This window comes from Aethalodelphis obliquidens, unplaced genomic scaffold (assembly GCF_003676395.1).
Source record: "Aethalodelphis obliquidens isolate GAN/ISIS:26980383/991018 unplaced genomic scaffold, ASM367639v1 scaffold1, whole genome shotgun sequence".
Lineage (NCBI taxonomy): Eukaryota > Metazoa > Chordata > Mammalia > Artiodactyla > Delphinidae > Aethalodelphis > Aethalodelphis obliquidens.
The window spans coordinates 73,705,857-73,725,210 of NW_020837945.1; the positions used below are offsets into that span (position 1 = coordinate 73,705,857).

Below are 19,354 nucleotides of genomic sequence, written 5' to 3' on the forward strand. Positions count from 1 at the left end.
TATACCATCGACTTCACTTATTCATTATGTTTATGGCTTATTGTATGTTAACCCCTACTAGAATGTCAGCTCCATAAGGGCAAAAATTTTTATTCGCTACCATATCCCCATCACTTAAAACACCAGCTGACGCATAGTAGATATCCAGTAAAAAGGGATTGTTGCTGTTACTGGTTTTAGAGCCCAGGGCCCAGCCGCAGCTCAGGCAGGGGTGTCTGAATCCTTTCCCAGGTGGTGATGTGGGCTTTGGAGCAACTGAGAAGCAGTTTCAAGTTTTTCCAAAGTCTAGACCCTCAAACAAATCTGTGTAGAAGAGGCTTATCCCAAAACACATATCCCAAGGAGGACCTATGGGTCCCACTTCAGGGGACTGGTCCTGGCCTTTTGCCATCCAGGTAGATGTGAAGGAGGGGAGCCTAGTGGTTGGACACAGATTTGGAGAGTTCTAGACCCTGCTGTGAGCAGCGTTCTATCAGAAACAAATCACCTTTCCTTCTGGGAGCCCGTTGTCATTAGCTGATAGACTATAATGAGGCCTAGCTCAAGTCCAATAATAATAGCTGATATTTATTAAATACTTAACTATGTACTTGACATGAAGGGCTTTTCATGTATTAACTCATTTAATCCTCAAATCGACCTATGACGTGGGTGCTCTCATTATCCCTGTTTTATACATGTGGAAACTGAGGCATAGCGAGGTTAAATAACCTTGCTAAAGTCACCCTCTCGTAAGTACAGAGTCAGGATTCAAACCCCAGATCGCATGCTCTTGAGCACTAAGTACAGTGGCCCCTTGAACAACATGGCTTTGAACTGTGTGTGTCCACATATACATGGATTTTTTTTCAATAAATACACACTACGGCACTACAGGATCCACAGTTGGTTGAACCATGGATGCAGAAGCTCGGATACAAAGGGCTGACTGTAAAGTTATACTTGGAATTTCCACTGCAGAGGAGTCGGTGCCCCAACCCCTGAGTTGTTCAAGTGCCAACTGTACTGTCAGTAGCTAGAGCATGTATGGGTGGGTGCATTTTACTTTCGTCAGTCGCTGGCCTAAGCAACTTCCCATGTATCGGCCCATACAATCTCCTTAACAAGGAGGGAGGCACTGTTATTATCCCTGCTTTCTAGATGAGGAAACCGAGGCCCAGGGAAGTTCAGTGGCTGGACCAAAGTTGCACAGCAGAGACCATGCTGTCCAGTGGAAAGTGGGGCGGGCTGAGTTCTTATCCCATCTCTCTGATGGGCATCTGCATAATGGGATTGGTTACTTAAGCACCCCATCTCCTCGTTAGTCAAATGGAGGTGATAACCAACCTTTCCTGGGGTTGGAGGTGTCCCTGGAAGCCCTACATCAGTGGAACACACGTGGTAGAGGAGAGCCAGAATGAGCGGTGCTACAGTTGCTGAAAGGTGTTTGAACACCAAGACCCTCTTTCCTTTGCTCCCAGGTCTTCACTGGTGTCTACCTAGCAGCTGTTGACCTGGTGAGCTTTGTGTCCATTCTCTTCCCAGTCTGCAGCTCCAAAGTCAAGTCCAGTTCAGGTAAGTGTGCTGCCATCTGTTCCTGTCTTCACCCATCCACTCATTTCATCCATCAGTGTGCTGAGTGCCTCTCCCTGTCACACCCGAGCCTGGACCCTGCCAAGCACAGATGAATGGGCGAGCTCCCTGGTTTCACCCAGAGCGGGGAGTCAGGGGCCTAAAAGTTAGTTAGCGCTGCTAGTAAGGGGGTGTGGGCTCACAATGGGCAACCAGAGGAGGGGAGGGGCTGCAGGTGTCAGAGAAGGATGTGACGTCGGAACTGGGACCGCAAGGAAGGGCATTCCAGGTGAAAGGGCAGCATGGGCAGAGGTCAGGAAGGGGAGGGGGCGGGGCTTTGGGGATGGACAGTGATACTCAGTGTGCAAGTCCAGGGGCTCCAAGCGAACCACCTGGGCTGCCTCAGGCCGAGCGGGCGCTGGAAGTGACTGAGATGGGATGAGTAGCCTTAAGTATGTGGGACTGGGACTTTCCTGAGAAGGGGCAGCAGTGTACTCGGACCCTTGTCCCAAAGGGAAATGTTTGCATCAGGGGTGATGTAAGGTGCTCTCAGCTGCTCGAGGCTGCCCAGAGGAGGAATGTTCTTTTTGGAATTGTTCAGAGGCGGATCTGTCTTCTATTTCAAGGAGACTTTCAAAGACGATGCTTATTCTACTCACAGCTTTGGTGCCTTGGCACCAGTGTGCCCACTTATAATACATTCACCAAGCTTGTGCCGGTTCCACTCTGTGCCGGGCTCTGTGCAGATTCTAGAACTGACCGGGCACAGTGCCTGCCTTCAGTGGTCTCCAGTCGAGGACGGGCGACTCTGTGTGCGTGCAGATGCATATGAAAAAGGATCACGTTGCCCTGCCTTGAAACATAAAACACTATGAGAGGCTGAGGAAGGGGAAGAGTGCCAGTCATGGGAGGGTGGGGGGATAAGGGGAAGGGGGGAAGACCCAACCACAGGCCCTTGAAGGGGGGTGAGGGGCTGACCTGTGGAACAGTGAGGGAGCCCATCCTGGCCTCGGGTCTGGGGTCGACACCAGTTCTTCCCACGCAGCTGTCTGTCGAGTTCCAGATCCTGGGAGCCCTGTGGGACCTTGGTGTCTGTTGCAGGTCGGGGCTCCCGGGAGAGAAAGAGGAGGCGGCAACTCAGGGCCAGCATATTTGCCCTGGTCCTGCCGCTGAGCCTGGGCCCAGGCTGGGCTCTGTGGGCCGCTGTCCCGAAGGCTTCAGGCCCCATCCGAGGGCCGCAGCGGAGGCTGCTGGGAAGCCTAGTACAGGTGAGGTCGAGCCTGCTCAGGGGGACCTGACGGCGGGGGGCGAGGGGGGGGGCAATGCGGGCCCCTCCCCTTCTCCTAGTTCCAACAAATGCCCTGGGGGTGGGCGGCAGGGTTAGGCCTTGTTGGGAAGAACCTCCTAAAAGCAGAAAAGGACGGGCCTGGGGTGCATGGGCATATCCTCAGGGTGCTGAGTGTATCACTGTTCCCGCAGGACAATACTGAAATCCTTGGCTACCTGCTGGGTGGCATCGCAACCTTGGGCGCCTGGGCTTCCCGGATCCCCCCACTCTCCAGAATCGTGAGTCTGGGGCCGGGACTGTGGGTCACCCTGGCAGGTCTTAGGGCATCTGGGAGCATCCTCCCAGCTCCAGGTCACCGGGGTGGAGAGGTGGTGTCTCCGTTCACATGTGCGCGTGTGGGTGTGTACGTGGGTGTGTGTGCGTGTATACACATGTGTGTGGGCAGCGAACAGCCGCCCCCAGGCCTTGGAGGGTCCTGAGACTCACAGGGAGAGGGCACTGTGTTCTCTCCATTTCTCGTAGCAAATGAAAATCAGGCTCTGCAGAAGGAGCCCCTGAGTTTGGATGGATAAGCACCCCATTAAGGAGCAAGAAGATCTGAGCTTTTAGAGAACAGGGTCATGCAGCTCCTGGGGTCTGTGTATTCGAGAGTGTCTTGTTGGCAGTATTTTTCAGGCATCTGGGATTAGGGAAGTCATGTGATGGCCAGTCCCTTGGGGGAACAGACGTGCCTTGAGATGCCCTGCTTGCCCTTGGGGAGCTCACAGTCTCCCCAAGGAAGACACAGAAATGGAAAGCAGGATGTTTGAATGCTCTAAGAAAGAATCAAATGTTTGGGGTTCTGGAAGAAAGAGAGAAGCCTCCTGCATTATTCAAATGAGCGAGGGTGAAAACTGTTCACACTGCCAGGCACTGGGTGCTGGCGTGGCCCCAGGTTGGCAGCGAAGGCCAGGTGGGGGTCTAAGGAGGCAGAGGCGAAGGGAAGGCACTCAGGGCAGAGCAGAGTGTGCGGGAAAGGCCACCGAGGCAGGAGAGCGCCTGCGGGAAAGGCCACCGAGGCAGGAGAGCGCCTGCGGGAAAGGCCACCGAGGCAGGAGAGCGCCTGCCGAAGAGCCCCATATTATGGACGCGTGAAACTGGCGGGGCCTGACGCCAGAAATGTGACGGCCCATCATTTAGTCTTGCCCAAGAGCACTGTGGTTTAACAGCAATCCCAGGAGAACAGGATTTGAGGAGGCGGTGCTTAGTTGACCGCTCGTGGGAGCTGCAGCCTGAAACCTCCCGGGGCACAGGGCCTCATCAGCAAAGATGCTGTCTCCAGGGCAAGGGAGAGGAGCGTGGGGAACACTGTGCGCAGTTCAACCACTGCTGGGATGGGCCTCCAGGGTGTGGTCAGGGCTGGGAAGCCGTGTCACATGCGGGCCTTTGAAGGAACAGTTGCAGTGCCCTGACCACCTGTATTAGTTTCCTGCTGCTGCCATGACAAAGTATCCCAGACTCTGAACAACAGAAACATACTGTCTTTAAGTCCTGGAGGCCAGAGATCCGACACCAAAGTGTCAGCAGGGCCACACTCTTTCTGAAGGCCCTAGAGAGGGATCCGTTCCAGGCCTTTCTCTAAGCTTCTGGTAGTCCCTTGGCTGGTGGCAGCACAACCCCAGGATTTGTGTGGAGTTCTCCCTGTGTGTGTGTGTGTGTGTGTGTGTGTGGTCGCATGGCTTCCCTCCGTACGTTTCTGTGTCTGACTTTCCTCTTTTCACAAGGACACAGTCCTCTTGGATTCGAGCCCACCGTAATGACCTCAGCTTACCTTGATCATCTGCAAAAACTCTCTTTCCAGATGAGGCCACATTCACTACCTCTGCCGGCTGGGACTCCAACATCTTTTTGGGGGGGACACCATTCAACCCATAACACCATCCCACCTAAAATAGCCCCAGGCCAGCCCCACCGCTGTGTCCCTCCCTCTGCTTAATTTTCTTCCTCGCATTTATCACAGCCTGAATGAGCTCCTTTAGTTACTTACCAGGTTGCTGCCTGGTCCCCCAGCAGAGCATCAGCAGTGTGAGGGCAGTGCCCTTGTCTGTTTCATTTCTCACTGTGTTCCAGGTGCTTGGGGTCTGCCCAGGGTAGCTTCCAACAGACACTTCTTAATGAGTCACTGCATTTGGCCTAGAGAAAAGGAAGCTCACGGATACAGGAAACAGAGGGCTATCCTGGGGCAGAAAGAGCAGCCTTGTTCTTTGCAGTCTTGGAGAACAGGACCAAGACCAGAATCAATAACCAAGAGGTTACTGGGAGGGCCGCTTCCCATTCGGTTAAAGGAAGAATTCCATGGGTTAGACACTTTCCCCAGTGCCTGGCATGTTGAGAACAGCTGGTGTTGTTATTCCTGCTTTAGGAGGTAGTGGGCTTCTCATCACTAGAGGCATTCAAACCTGATGGTCCCTTGGCAAGAAGATGGAGATTGCAAGGGGACTGAGCTGGGCAATCTCGGAGGGGCTGCCAGCCCTGAGTGTCTCTGGTCCCATGAATAACCCAGAGCTAGGGTTCCCTTGTTAGGGAGAAAGCCAGCAGGGTTGCAGTGCTATGGGAAGCCAAGCCAGCCCGGACTTGGACCCTGGATCCCCCAGAAGCTGCTTCTAATTTACCCCTGCAGGGGGCGCTGAGGAGCAGCCTGGCTGGGTGGCTTTGGTGGGAAAAGTTCCCATTTTTCCAGGAGCAAGTCCTTGAGGACAAAGGGTGCGAAACACGCACTGATCAGTAAAGCATTGTGCTGACAACACCGGGAATCATTGCTGCTGTAAGAGTGTCTGAGGCACAGCCCACTTCCAGTCCCCAGCGCGGATTTGCCGGGAAGCCACCAGGCAGGTCGTCCTCCCAGCCGTCTGTCCTGACCTGCTAGACAGGCCTGTGTGTGCTGGAGAAATTCATACCACATCTCGAGTCACCAAGCCAGTTCCAGTCTTCAAGCAGTGATGCTTGAAGCACAGCTGTGTGTTCAGCGCCGCAGGCGGAGCCCTCTAGACCCTAGTACCGACCCTGAGAAGAGCTTGAGTTCTGAGTCAGTGGGCGCTGGGCGTGGGTTGGCACGGGAGTGAGAGCAGAGGGCTCCCCCAGCTTGGCCTCATCCAGCTCAGGGCCTAGCCCGGCTCTGCAAGTCACCTTCCCCTTTGCCCATCAATGTCCTCTGTAAAATGGGGGTGGGTGGGCTGGAGGACCCCAAAGTCTTCCCGCCATAGCAGTGCTGCTGGGCCGTGTGAGGTGGGACGGGCTGATGGGAAGGGGTGACACTCCACCCGCAACCTCTGGGGCCAGTGGGCCAGGGGCCACCATCCCCGGCTGTGTGCCGTCTGCTCAGGGGGTGACAGGCCAGAAACAGGGAGGCCTGGGAACAAAACCGGAAGAGATGCAGAGGTAGATGTAACACTTCTGAGGAATCTATTTCTTTTTCTTCCCCTTTCCTTGGCCGTGCTGTGTGGCTTGTGGGATCCTAGTTCCCCAACCAGGGATTGAACCCAAGCCCTTGGCAGTGAAAGCGTGGAGACCCAACCACTGGACCGCCGGGGAATTCCCAGGAATCTTTTTTTATTTTATTTTATTTTATTTATTTATTTTTGGCTGTGTTGGGTCTTTGTTGCTGCGCGCGGACTTTCTCTAGTTGCGTCGAGCAGGGGCTACTCTTCGTTGCAGTGCGCGGGCTTCTCATTGTGGTGGCGGAGCACGGGCTCTAGGTGCGTGGGCTTCAGTAGTTGTGGCACGTGGGCTCAGTAGTTGTGGCTCGTGGGCTCTAGAGTGCAGGCTCAGTAGCTGTGGCACACGGGCTTAGTTGCTCCGTGGCATGTGGGATCTTCCCAGACCAGGGCTCAAACCCATGTCCCCTGCACTGGCAGGCAGATTCTTATCCACTGCGCCACCAGGCAAGTCCCAGGAATCTTTTTGAGGGTTAAATTAAAATGGAGAAAATCGGCTAAAACATGCTTTTTCTCTTGAATATTTTCCGTTCCTTAACCAAGGTCTGTATGTCTCTAAGTACAGTCATCTAATGAGCAAACTAAGTTATATATATATACATATATATATAATATAATTTATATTTATGTATTAATTTAAATACCTATGTAATTGTATATAATTGGAAATACATAATATTTGTATATATACTTAATGTGTATATAAAGTGACGTTATACCTGTAAAGGATACTTACATATAAATATTGCATGTTTCCTTTTTTAAAAACCAGTATTTCCATTGCTCATTCTCCAGAAATATCCCCTTGGCTTCAAAATTTCCAGAATGTTATCTCTAATTTTCCTGACTTTCCCGTCCCGCCTGGTTCAGAGTTGGTGGCCCCGAGACGAGAAGAGTGGGCCCTTGGTTCTCCATAATTCAGTCTCCGTCCTGCTCTCCCCACTGACATTCACGAGCCCCTGCCCAGTGCTGGGTTCCAGGGCACCGAGATGGTGAGGACCTCAGCCCTGCTCTCAGGAGCCCTCTGTCTGTTGGACAGACAGATGTGTAAGGAGCTAAGTCATGATCAGGGTGAAAGGCACTCCAATAGAGGGATATGTCAGAGGTGTGAGGGACCCTGAAGAGGAAATAACTTGCTCCCCTTAGGGTGGAGGTGTTAAGGGATGGTTTCCCAGAGTTGGGTTTAAGCCAGGTTCTGAGGGATGAATAGGAGTTCACCAGACAAAGAAAACAGCTTTGTTTTTTTTTGGCCACGCCGCGCGGCTTGCAGGATCTTAGTTCGCCAACCAGGGATCGAACCCATGCCCTCTGCAGTGGAAGCGAGGAGCCCTAACCACTGGACTGCCAGGGAATTCCTGGAAGCAGCTTGAAGCCCAACAGAAGTGGCACCTCTGGGGACTGGCCATGGGCAGAGGGCTTGCCCTCCAACCTCTTATATCACCAGGGGCCTGGGTCTTAGAATCAGCTTTAAGGGAGCTGAGGGAGGTGGCAGTGTTCCTCCCAGCCCAGCCCCCTTCTCTCTCTGCCCAGTGCTGGGGTAGGACATTTCCCTCCATCTACCTGTGGACCCGGCTCCTGTCGGCCCTGGCTGGCCTCCTCTACGCCTCGGCCATCGTGGCCCATGACCGGCGGCCTGAATACCTGCTACGGGCCACACCCTGGTTCCTGACCTCCCTCGGCCGTGCAGCGCTGGACCTCGCCGTATCCACTCCAGGCCCGGGGGCTTGGCTGCTGTGCCTCATCTGCCCTCCTACCCTCTTGCTAGAAAGAATTCTTTCCCAGTAGCCAGGGTGGTGGTTTGAATCCTGGGGGAGGCAGACACAATTGCAATGTGCAGTTTTGTGCTTTGTGTCCTTTTAAAATGTTATTTATTTATTCATTTATTTGGTTGCACCGGGTCTTAGTTGTGGCAGGCTGGCTCCTTAGTTGCAGCTCGCTGGCTTCTTAGTTGCGGCATGCGTGTGGGATCTAGTTCCCTGACAAGGGATCGAACCTGGGCGCCCTGCATTGGGAGTGCAAAGTCTTACCCACTGCGCCACCAGGGAAGTCCCTCCTCCTTTTTATTTTTTTTTAATAAGAAGAAATATCTCTTGACTGGAGCTTTGTGAAACAGCAGAGGGGAGTATGAAGCTTCCTGGCCTTGGGATCACAGAAGAGCCAGGCTCCTGTCTCGGTGCTGCTCCCCACCTGGATTGGTCCCTGTCCTCTGTGAACCTGTTTTCCTCACCTTTGCCTTGTCTTCTCACAGGCTGCGAAGGGCTTTGCAAGCTGACCTGCCCTACACGGGTGATCATCTGCTTTCTGTCCTCTTCGGTGCTGGAGCCTGGGGTGGGGAAGCAGAGAGAAAAGCTGTCAGTGATCGCTGAGCCCGTTTCTGATCCCCAAGCAGGTGTTGCCTGATGTGCTGACACCCCAGTGACCTTGGTGTGAGGGCCTCAAGGGCAAGCTAAGCTCAGACAGTGGCGAGTGGAGATGCTGGGTGGGGTTGGGGGAGGGGTGGAAAACCTGCGGATTTAGCATAAATAGTTTAGAAATGGATTTTCTCACATACTATTTGAGTCTGCGAGGGCTGCCGTAACACATAACCACAAACGTGATGGCTTAAACCACAGGAATTTATTTTCTCAGCTTTAGGAGCCAGAAGTCCGAAATCCAGGTGGAGTCACTCTCTCTCCAGAGGTTGTAGGGGAGAGTCTTTCCCTGACTGTTCCAGCTTCTGGTGGCTCCTGGGGTTCCCTGGCTTCTGGCAGCATAATATTTTTTTTATTTTTTAACATCTTTATTAGAGTATAATTGCTTTACAATGGTGTGTTAGTTTCTGCCTTATAAAAAAGTGAATCAGCTATACATATACATATATCCCCATACCCCTTCCCTCTTGCGTCTCCCTCCCACCCTCCCTATCCCACCCCTCTAGGTGGTCACAAAGCACGAGCTGATCTCCCTGTGCTATGTGGCTGCTTCCCACTAGCTATCTATTTTACATTTGGTAGTGTATATATGTCCATGCCACTCTCTCACTTCATCCCAGCTTACCCTTCCCCCTCCCCGTGTCCTCAAGTCCATTCTCTACATCTGCGTCTTTATTCCTGTCCTGCCCCTAGGTTCGTCAGAACAATTTTTTTTTTTAGATTCCATATATATGTGTTAGCATATGGTATTTGCTTTTCTCTTTCTGACTTACTTCACTCTGTATGACAGTCTCTAGGTCTATCCACCTCACTACAAATAACTCAATTTTGTTTCTTTTTATGGCTGAGTAATATTCCATTGTATATATGTGCCACATCTTTATCCATTCATCTGTCGATGGACGTTTAGGTTGCTTCCATGTCCTGGCTATTGTAAATAGAGCTGCAATGAACATTGTGGTACATGACTCTTTTTTTTTTTTTTATTAGATTGGAGTCACCTTTATTATTTTTCTTTACATCTTTATTGGAGTATAATTGCTTTACAATGGTGTGTTAGTTTCTGCTTTATAACAAAGTGAATCAGTTATACATATACATATGTTCCCATATCTCTTCCCTCTTGCATCTCCCTCCCTCCTACCCTCCCTATCCCACCCCTCCAGGTGGTCACAAAGCACCGAGCTGATCTCCCTGTGCTATGCGGCTGCTTCCCACTAGCTATCTACCTTACGTTTGGTAGTGTATATATGTCCATGCCTCTCTCTCGCTTTGTCACAGCTCACCCTTCCCACTCCCCGTATCCTCAAGTCCATACTCTAGTAGATCTGTGTCTTTATTCCTGTCTTACCCCTAGGTTCTTCGTGACATTTTTTTTCTTAAATTCCATATATATGTGTTAGCATACAGTATTTGTCTTTCTCTTTCTGACTTACTTCACTCTGTATGACAGACTCTAGGTCTATCCATCTCATTACAAATAGCTCAATTTCGTTTCTTTTTATGGCTGAGTAATATTCCATTGTATATATGTGCCACATCTTCTTTATCCATTCATCCGATGATGGACACTTAAGTTGTTTCCATCTCTGGGCAAGCTGGCAGCATAATTTTAATTTCTGCCTCCATCTTCACCTGGCCTTTTTCCCTTTGTGTATCTCTGCATTACTCCTCTTCTTCCTGTGAGGTTCCTGCCACAGGACTTACCTTATCCACCCTAATCCACTACCACCTCATCTTAACTAATTATATCAGCAAAGACCCTGTTTCCAAATAAGATCACATTGTGAGGTTCCGAGTGGATATGAATTTTGGGAGGACACTCTTCAACCCACTACGTGTACTGTCCTTGTAAGCCAGGGAAAATAGTTTTCAAAATCTTTTTGTGTAACAAGTATCTATTAAGTGCTTGTTAGAGGCAGCATCTGGCTGGGTACTGGGCCCTCAGGGGGACAGCAGCTAGGGAGTGTTGGACCTGGCTCTGTCCTCAGATGAGCTGTGTCTGTTCTGGGGCCAACCCGACAGGATGATCCCGGGGAGGTAAGGAACCAGCCCAGGATGGAGCCCTCAGGGTGCAGAGGTGAAGGCAGCACTGGTGGCTGAAGTTCTCCGCCTCCGTGGACCTTAACTTCACTTCTCAGATCATTTTCCTTTCCTGGGTGATGAAGAGCAAGCTGAGACATGCTTTGGGATTTGCCTCTGAAGCCAGAGAGAATGCCGACACCCAAGCCCTTTTGACCTGTGCAGAGAAGGAGGAAGAAAACCAGGAGGCAAGGACCGAGGCAAGGTCTCACAGCTGGACGGGGCCCCCCGGTGTTTGTGCACAGCATGGGCAGAGGCAGCGAGCCTCACCGGGGCCGGGCCTGGGAATCCTGGGGGTCCCCACAAGCTTGGCCAGTTGGTCACTTTAAAAAACTACTGTTACGCGCAATGCTGAGTGCCCTGAATAAGTAGGATCCTCTGTTTTCCCAAGTACAAAATATTTTTTAAGTTTGCTATTATGCTATTTGGTAATTTACATATATATATTTAAGTTCACATACTATATAAATTAATACGTTAGTTTAGAAGTAATGTGCTTTTTGCCCTCATTTCGTAAAAACTTAAGTTCCCACTTGTGCATGCATCTGACATCCACATACTAACACGGCTTTTGTTTTAAGTTGGTATCACTAAAAAGCTGATTTTTAAAAGTGCTGCTTACAAATAACTTCCACCCTTTACAATGATGTCATACCAGTGAATGTGTCTGTCTCTGCCTTTTGCTGATTTAATCAGGTGACCCCTCTAAGTAAGCAGAACTACGCTAACTGAGGCAATTTTTCTTTGTCAAAAGTCCTTGTTGCAAATAGTTGAGAAAGTGCCTCATAATAATAAGAGAGCTGGTAAAGAGTTGAACATACAGCAGCTCCCCCTTTTCTAAGATCATTTTTTGAGGAAAAAAAGTCTCGCCTACTACCTGGACTCCTCACTACCTTCATTTCTTTCGGAGTAGAAATGAGGCTCCGTGTGAGTGAACCGGGTCCCCTCCTCCGAATTTTCTAGATTTAACAGTGTAATCTGACTGAGTTAATGAAGTAGAAGATAGTGTGGGGATGACCAAGGTAAAAGGGGAGATACAGGTGCTTAGACCAAAGATCCAAGTTCCCAAGAAGGCTCTAGTGGGAAGTTATTTTCATTCCATTCTAGAAACTGTTACAAAATTATATCCCAATGGGGAGCTAAGGTATTTCAAGAGAGCCCTGTGTGTTTAGTATTTTGAAGACAGGAAGTGGAGCCTCTGTAATCTCTTCAGCAGTCTTTCCATCAGTGGTTCTCAAAGTGTGGTCCCTGGACCAGCACTGCCTGGAAACTTGTTAGAAGTGCAGATCTTAGGGCTCCACCCAGCTCTACCAAATCCAAAACTCGGGGTGTTTTTATAAGTCCTCTGGGTGCTTCTGGTACGCAGTAAAGTTCAAGAACCACACTGCTTTACAAAAACACTTATTTAGCACCCATTTCAGTGGGTACTTTGCCAAACTTTGCCGTACTTTAGAATTATCTGGGGGGCTTTTAAACTCTGCAAGTCACATCCACACCAATTAAATCAGAATGTCTGGTGTGGGGCGGGGTGGGGGGTGAGAGCTAAACTTCAGTTGTTTGGTTTTTTAAGAAGCCCAGGTGATTCCACGATGCAGCCAAGTTTGGGACCCACCCACCTACTGTGACCTCAAAGAGGCAGATAAGATACATCTCACAGGAAGCAGAAAGTGAGATGTGCCATAAAAGAACAGAAAAAAATACTGTAGGGGTTCTTTTGAAGAAACTGGGATGCTGTTTTGAGAAAAGGTCTCCTGACTTTAAGAATCCCCCTTTCTGTCTCCCCATCCCCTCTTGAAAGAATTCGGACTGGGTGCCTCTCACCACGCTTCCTTACTGCAAGCCCCTCAAGAGGATGGCAGCTGTCAGCCGCTACCTGGAGCTGACCATCGAGCCTGTGCAGCAGGTAAGTGGCTGTGGGCCACAGAAGGGTGGGAGGTAGTCCTGGAAGGCTTCCTGGAGGAAGTGACACTTTAGCTGCAGGAGGGGCGGAATGAGGCAGGAAAGCCTGTAAAAAGAGGAAGGAACTCTCAGAGGCCTTGGTGGGGGGCGGGCGGTGGTGGTCAGATGAAGGGGAGCTCGGAGATGAAAGGGTGGAGGCGGGGTAAGTGTGAGATCGCAGAGGGTGATGGGAGTTCAGGAGGCTTCAGGACTAGAGACTCAGGGTCAGACGTGCATTTTAGAGCCGTCACTCAGGCATTGTTGGGGGGCAGACTAGGGAGTGGAGACTAGAAGCAAGGGGGTCAGTGAGGGACAGTTGTAAGTCCAGGAAAGACATGGTGTGGCCTGAACCAAGGCTGCAGCCGATGGAGAAGCAGAGCTGCAGTGGAGTCGGCAGGTAGAGCAGTGGGGGCAGTGAGGATGTGGTGGTGAAGAGGACCGCATGCTCCAGATGACTCCCAGGGTTCTGCACGGGGGGCCTTCAGGAGGAAGAGGGTTGGAGGGAAAGGGGCAACAAGAAGCCCACTCCATGTCCCACACCCCACTAAGTCGTTCCTGTCGAGGCTACAGCGACCTCCCAGTTGCTAAATCCCGGGGTCATTTCTGTCCAGTTGAGGTTCAACTCGTTTGGCCGCCTGCTTCTTCTGATTTCTGGGCCCCTCCCTGTCCTGTTTTTTCTGCCACCCTCACCTCTGCGGGCTCCTCCTGGTGAGCGGACTTCAAGGTTGCAGTACCGCAGCTCCGCCTCAGGAGGGCTCCCTTCTCTGGGTTCACTCTTCCAGTCCCATAGCCCTACCTGCCAGCTCTGGCTGATTTCCCTGGCCTGTGTCTCCATCCTTTTCCTCTCCTTCAGTTCCAGTCTTGGCTGCCCCACTACCTCTTCATCCTCCCTCTTCATCGTCCCCATGTGGCATCTCACACGTGCCGTGTCCAATACAGAATTCTGGATTTCCATGTCCAGACCAGCTCCTCTCCCCATCTTCCTCATGTCAGTAAGCGACACCACTGTCCGTGCAGTGGGTCAAACTCAGATTCCTCTCTTTCCCTCACTATACGCCCGTGCCCATATCACCCGTCTGTGAGTCTCGCAAATACTTCTTTTAAAGTAGATCCAACCTAGAGATTATCATACTGAGGGAAGTAAGTGAGACAAAGACAAATATCATATGATATCACTTATATGTGGAATCTAAAAAATATTACCCCCCCAAATTACAAATGAACTTATTTACAAAACAGAAACAGACTCACAGACGTAGAAGACAAACTTACGGTTACCAAAGTGGAAGGGTAGGGGGAGGGATAAATTGGAACTATGGGATTAACAGATGCACACAACCATATATAAAATAGGTAAGCGACAAGGTTTTACTGTATAGCACAGGGAACTATATTCAGTATCTTGTAATAAGCTGTAATAGAAAAGAATTGGAAAAAAAGAATCTAGGTATATTCATATAAATATGTAGAAATGAATCACTTTTCTGTACACCTGAAACTAACACAATATTGTAAATCAACTATACTTCAGTAAAGAAAGAAAAAAACAAGTAGATCCAGGAGCCTCCTAACTGGTTTTCCTCTCACTGCTATTCTTGTCCCACCCCCTCCATTTACAACCAGTAACCAGAAGGGTCTCTTACAAATGTAAATGACATCTTGTTCCTCTTTGGTTTAAAACACTCCTCTGGCTTCCCATTTCACGCAGAATAAAATCTAATCTCCTGACACAGCCCCGCGCTTTCCCCCTCCCTCACTGCCTCCTATTCTCCCCTCTTCACTTCTCTCTGCACAGAATTTCTCTCCGTTCCTCTGCCTACATGCTCTTCCTCCTGATTTTTTGCATGGATGCTTCTTTCTCGTCTTTCCGATTTCAGTAAAAATGTCACCTTCTCCTTCCCCCACCACTCATTCTGTGGAAAAGTTGCTTCCACCCCTCTGCTGTTTGTTTTATTACCTTTTAAAATGCTCTGCAAAGCACTTATCGTGATCTTTTACTTTTGTTTGTTTTCTGTTTCCTGCTGGGATATAAACTTTGTCTCCTTCTGTCTTGTTTGCCAAAACCCTTCTGTCTTGTTTGCGTCAGGTCACGGGCTCTCCGTACAGGTGCGTTTGGAACCCAGAGTGCAGTGATAGCCGCCCCGCTGGGCTGCCCCTGGGACGTACTGACGCTCAGACTTTGTGCCTGGGAGAACGGTTTTACTCTTTGCTGTTGTTCCTTGGAAAGTGGGTGTAAATAACCTGTATGTGATGTAAGTGAAGTTCTGGGAGGTTTGGAGCAAGCTTTCACGATTAAGAGTCCACTTCGGCCATTAAGCTGTTCTTCTGTCCAGAGGGTGGGTGGGTGGCTGGGTGATGGGAAGCCCTGGGGAAAGCACAGGGAGCCCTGGCAGCATCTGGCCAACGCTTTGCACTAGAAATTTTTAAATCGTGGAACTTGTGAAAAATAATAGTGCAAAAGTTGCATTCACTTGAACCCTTCCAGTACCTGAATCTTGAGTGGATGCCCACTGGAGAGCAGACTCCTTGAGAGAAGACTGTGTTCCTCTTCCGTTCTCCTCCACTGAGGCCGGCCAACACATTTTTGAGCAAATACTTCCATTCGGCCTCTTCCTTCTGTGTCCACCAGAGGGCGAGAGTTGCCGCCAAGACAGCTCCCAGCAGGGAGCCTGGGCAGAAGCCGCCTCCCTGGGCTCTAGGGTCATCATTTGCATGGTGATCTGTTTATTGAGGGCTAACTACTTGCCAGGCTCTGAGTAAATAATAGCAGCCAACCCTTCCATGATGCTTATTGTACTTACTGGTCACAGTGCTTGGAGTACTGGTCTAAGTGCTTTACATAGATCAACTCAGGTAATCCAACAGCCAACCCTTGAGGTATTATGCTCATTTTACAGAGAAGGAAAATGGGGCCCAGAGAGGTTAAGCAACTTGCTCAAGGTCACACGGTTTGTTGGTGGTAGAACCAGGGTTCAGACCTGTCTCTGCCGAGTCTGTGCCTTTGACCAAAATGCTATGCTGCTTCTTACTCGGCATGATGGCTGACACCGAGTAAGCGCTTGATAAATGTTTCTTAAAATTATTAGCAACGCAGAGTCTTACAACAACCTGAGGTAGATACTAGTATTATTTCTATTGTCATTTATTAATACTTAATCATTTTATTATTTTTTTTTTTTTTTTTTTGCGGTATGCGGGCCTCTCAGTGTTGTGACCTCTCCCGTTGCGGAGCACAGGCTCCGGACGCGCAGGCTCAGCGGCCATGGCTCACGGGCCCAGCCGCTCCGCGGCATGTGGGATCTTCCCGGACCGGGGCACGAACCCGTGTCCCCTGCATCGGCAGGCGGACTGTCAACCACTGTACCACCAGGGAAGCCCTTCTTCTTCTTCTTCTTCTTTTTTTTTTAATATTTATTTATTTATTTTTGGCTGTGTTGGGTCTTCGTTGCTGCCCACGGGCTTTCTTTACTTGAGGTGCACAGGATTCTCATTGCGGTGGCTTCTCTGTTGCGGAGCACGGGCTCTAGGCGTGCAGGCTTCAGTAGTTGTGGCACTCAGGCTCAGTAGCTGTGGCTCGCGGGCTTTAGAGCGCAGGCTCAGTAGTTGTGGCGCATGGGCTTAGTTGCTCCGCGGCATGTGGGATCTTCCCGGACCAGGGCTTGAACCCATGTCCCTTGCATTGGCAGGCGGATTCTTAACCACTGCTCCACCAGAAAAGCCCCCCTTATTATTCTTTTAAAATGAGGCACAGGGAGGATTAACTCACTTGCCCAAGATCCCATAGTTAGAAAATCACAGGAATAGGTTTCAGACTAATCCTGTCTGACTCTGGCACCTGAGCTTTTATACAGAGGACATGCTTTTTATGCCGCCGTTTCATGCCACCATTTCATGCCTGCTGCATTAGCAAATTATTTTCTTTTTTTCATGAGACTGTCCCGATGGGCATGTTGTGGTGATATCGGTACCCTGTTGCCATGTGCCTTGATACACGTCCTGTTTGAACTACCATCAGGAAGTGTGCAAAAGAGCCAGAGTGGTGCTCACTCTTGCCAGCATCACCTCCCGAGCGCTGGTCAAGGAGAGATTTTCCAAGAGATGCAGCTGGGGTCAGGCTGAGCCTAGGAGGCCGAGGGTGTGGGGTCCTAGGAGTCAACAGCTGGCAGCATTTGAAAACTCCATTTTCTCTGTTGACTCAGGTGTGGTCAGACCTGAGGAATTTATAGATTATTTCCTTTGTTGTGGCCTGGGAGGCCTCTGCTGCCCCGCCTCCCCCCCCTCCCCCCCAGAAAGCTGTCTTTGTCTCCTTTGTGGACTTTCCTCCCTTCCAGCCGACTCTCACAGGGAACTGTGCCCTTGACCCATCCAGGGCTGGAGCCCTGCGTGATTTGGGGACCCGTATGAGCAGCTGTTCTTCTCGTGTGTCCAGGACGTTTACTAAACCTGAGCCCGTGACACCAGTTCAGAGGAAGCAAGGCAGGGGTTACCAGCCCCTTCTACAGATTAGGAAACTGAGACTCCGGAGGATAAGTTTTTTGCCGAGGTCATATGGTTAGTTGGTGGAAGATACGGTCCAGAAGGTGGGTTATTCCCCCTGTGCTGTGTCAGTGGGATGACTGCCCGGCTCCGAGCCCAGCCCGGGAGCTTTGAGGATCTCTGGGGAAACCCCTGTGAGGCCTGTGGGAGGAAGCTGTCTTCCGAGATAGATGGACAGACAGACAGACAGGTAATCTCACAAGTTTCTTCCTCCCTTCACCCTTCCCAGCTCACTCTCTTAGGCTGCTGGCGGGTGCGTTGGTTAAGCCTCTATGGAGCACACTTTTGGCAAGAGCTATCCAAATTACAAGCGCTCATACCCTCTGATCCAGCAATTCCACTTCTAAGAATTCATCCTTTATATCCTGAAATTTTTAACGTACGGTATAATTTACTGCAGCCAGGGTTGATTGTAAAAGCAAGAGACTGGGGATATCCTAAACATCCATTAGCAGGGGACTGGTTTAAATAGCTTGTGAACATCTGTACAATGCTACCAAAAAAAACTGCTATGAAACTACTTCTAAGGCATGTTGTTAAGTGAAATAAAGCAAGATGCATAAGAGAGTATGGAGTGTACTACCGTTAGTGGAAATGGGGGAAACGTGTACATGCATTTGCTCGCGTGTGCACAGACTATTAGGAAGGACACACAAAGGAGGGCCGGCTGCCTCTGAGGAGGAGCTGAGTGGCCGCAGGAGGAGGGTGGAGGCGGCTGCGTCCTTTCGTGCCTTTTGAATGCTGAAGCACGTGGATGCTCTGACAGTGCGAGAAACAAAGATGCCAACCAAGTCTCCTGCCTGCCCTTCCCCGCACACCTTGCAGGCGAGCTGCAGTGCCACCAGGCTGCCTGGAGATGGACAGACAAGCACGGGAGCCACGTCCCTGCAGGAGCCCCCCTCGTACCCTCCGGTTCAGGTCATCCGGGCGTGCGTGTCCTCCAGTAGCTCCTCCCAGGTCTCCTCCATCAACTCCGACCTCGAGGTAGGTGCTGTGTCCGCCGGCAGGTGCACGGGGCCTCCTTCACGCGTGCTTGCTGGTGCCTCTGAGGTGCCTGCACTGCTCTGTTCTCCTCGGCCCACGCCAGCCTCATGCCCACTCAGTAGTGAATAAGCATCTGCGCGAGAACTTTCCCACGCTGTCCGCGCTGAGGAGGACTTTCCGCAGTCAAGTGAGTCATGGAAACACTGCACGCTGAATCATGGGGCACATTCAAGTCTTGCAGAAATAAATGCTGACTAACAAACTTTTTTTTTTTTTTGTGGTACGCGGGCCTCTCACTGTTGTGGCCTCTCCCGTTGCGGAGCACAGGCTCCGGACGCGCAGGCTCAGCGGCCATGGCTCACGGCCCAGCCGCTCCGTGGCATGTGGGATCTTCCCGGACCGGGGCACGAACCCGCGTCCCCTGCATCGGCAGGCGGACCCTCAACCACTGCGCCACCAGGGAAGCCCCTAACAAACTTTTTAAAGAGTCTTGGTGTTTCCCAAACCCATTTGACCATGGAAGGCTTTCTTCCCCCGCAAGGAGCGCCAGGCTGTTCCCTGTGGTGCTGTCAGGGTCACACACAGGGGCCCTCAATGGGCATTGTGCCTGGCACTTTCATAAGCTTTGCCTCATTTTGAATTTTTGGATCTTTGAACAAAACACATCACATTTTGGATACCGGAAATGGGTCTCTCAGGTCTACGGTCCTGTCACTCTCAGCCCCACAGCTGTGGCTCCCAGCCCTGGTCAGGAGGAAGTTTCCCTTTGTCTGTGGCAAGTGAGAACAAGGACAGCATAGTGGACAGGAGGTACCAGCAGGGGGAGGGACCGTCCTTCATTCTGGGTTTGCTGGGGTCTCCCACTCTTTTGATATTTAAATGCCCTTTTATGAATTGACGATAACAGGAAGTGCTAAGTTGGTGTTGAGGGTGTGGTGTTGGTCTTAATGGCCTTATTTGGCAAAGTAATCAATCATGTGTCCTGAGTCAGTCCCCCAGATTCGTTCAACTCGTAGTGGACCCTGAAATCCGAAAGACTTAGAGCCCCTGATCTGCGGGGTAGAGTCCAGATCCCTTAGTGTGGGGTTCAG

General features: G+C 50.8%; 1 protein-coding gene and 1 long non-coding RNA gene across 6 annotated transcripts in view; one reads left to right on the forward strand and one right to left on the reverse strand.

Moving 5' to 3' along the window:
* TMEM44 (transmembrane protein 44) overlaps window positions 1–19,354 on the forward strand; it is a 37,998-nt gene that overhangs the window by 3,538 nt on the left and 15,106 nt on the right. For 4 of the 5 annotated variants that reach the window (XM_027108482.1, XM_027108462.1, XM_027108472.1 and 1 more), the window contains exons 3-9: window positions 1,461–1,554; window positions 2,653–2,819; window positions 3,031–3,117; window positions 7,843–8,013; window positions 10,865–11,005; window positions 12,604–12,708; window positions 18,105–18,263. In XM_027108482.1, coding sequence (XP_026964283.1) covers window positions 1,461–1,554; window positions 2,653–2,819; window positions 3,031–3,117; window positions 7,843–8,013; window positions 10,865–11,005; window positions 12,604–12,708; window positions 18,105–18,263 — 924 coding nt within the window. The remainder of the gene's footprint in view (window positions 1–1,460; window positions 1,555–2,652; window positions 2,820–3,030; window positions 3,118–7,842; window positions 8,014–10,864; window positions 11,006–12,603; window positions 12,709–18,104; window positions 18,264–19,354) is intronic. The other variant, XM_027108489.1, reaches the window with a different exon arrangement.
* Window positions 547–18,297, reverse strand: LOC113621558 (uncharacterized). The gene is made up of 4 exons (XR_003433224.1): window positions 18,186–18,297; window positions 8,540–8,635; window positions 4,866–5,011; window positions 547–2,404 (listed from the first exon to the last, which is right to left on the reverse strand). It is a non-coding gene; the product is annotated as an uncharacterized LOC113621558 (long non-coding RNA).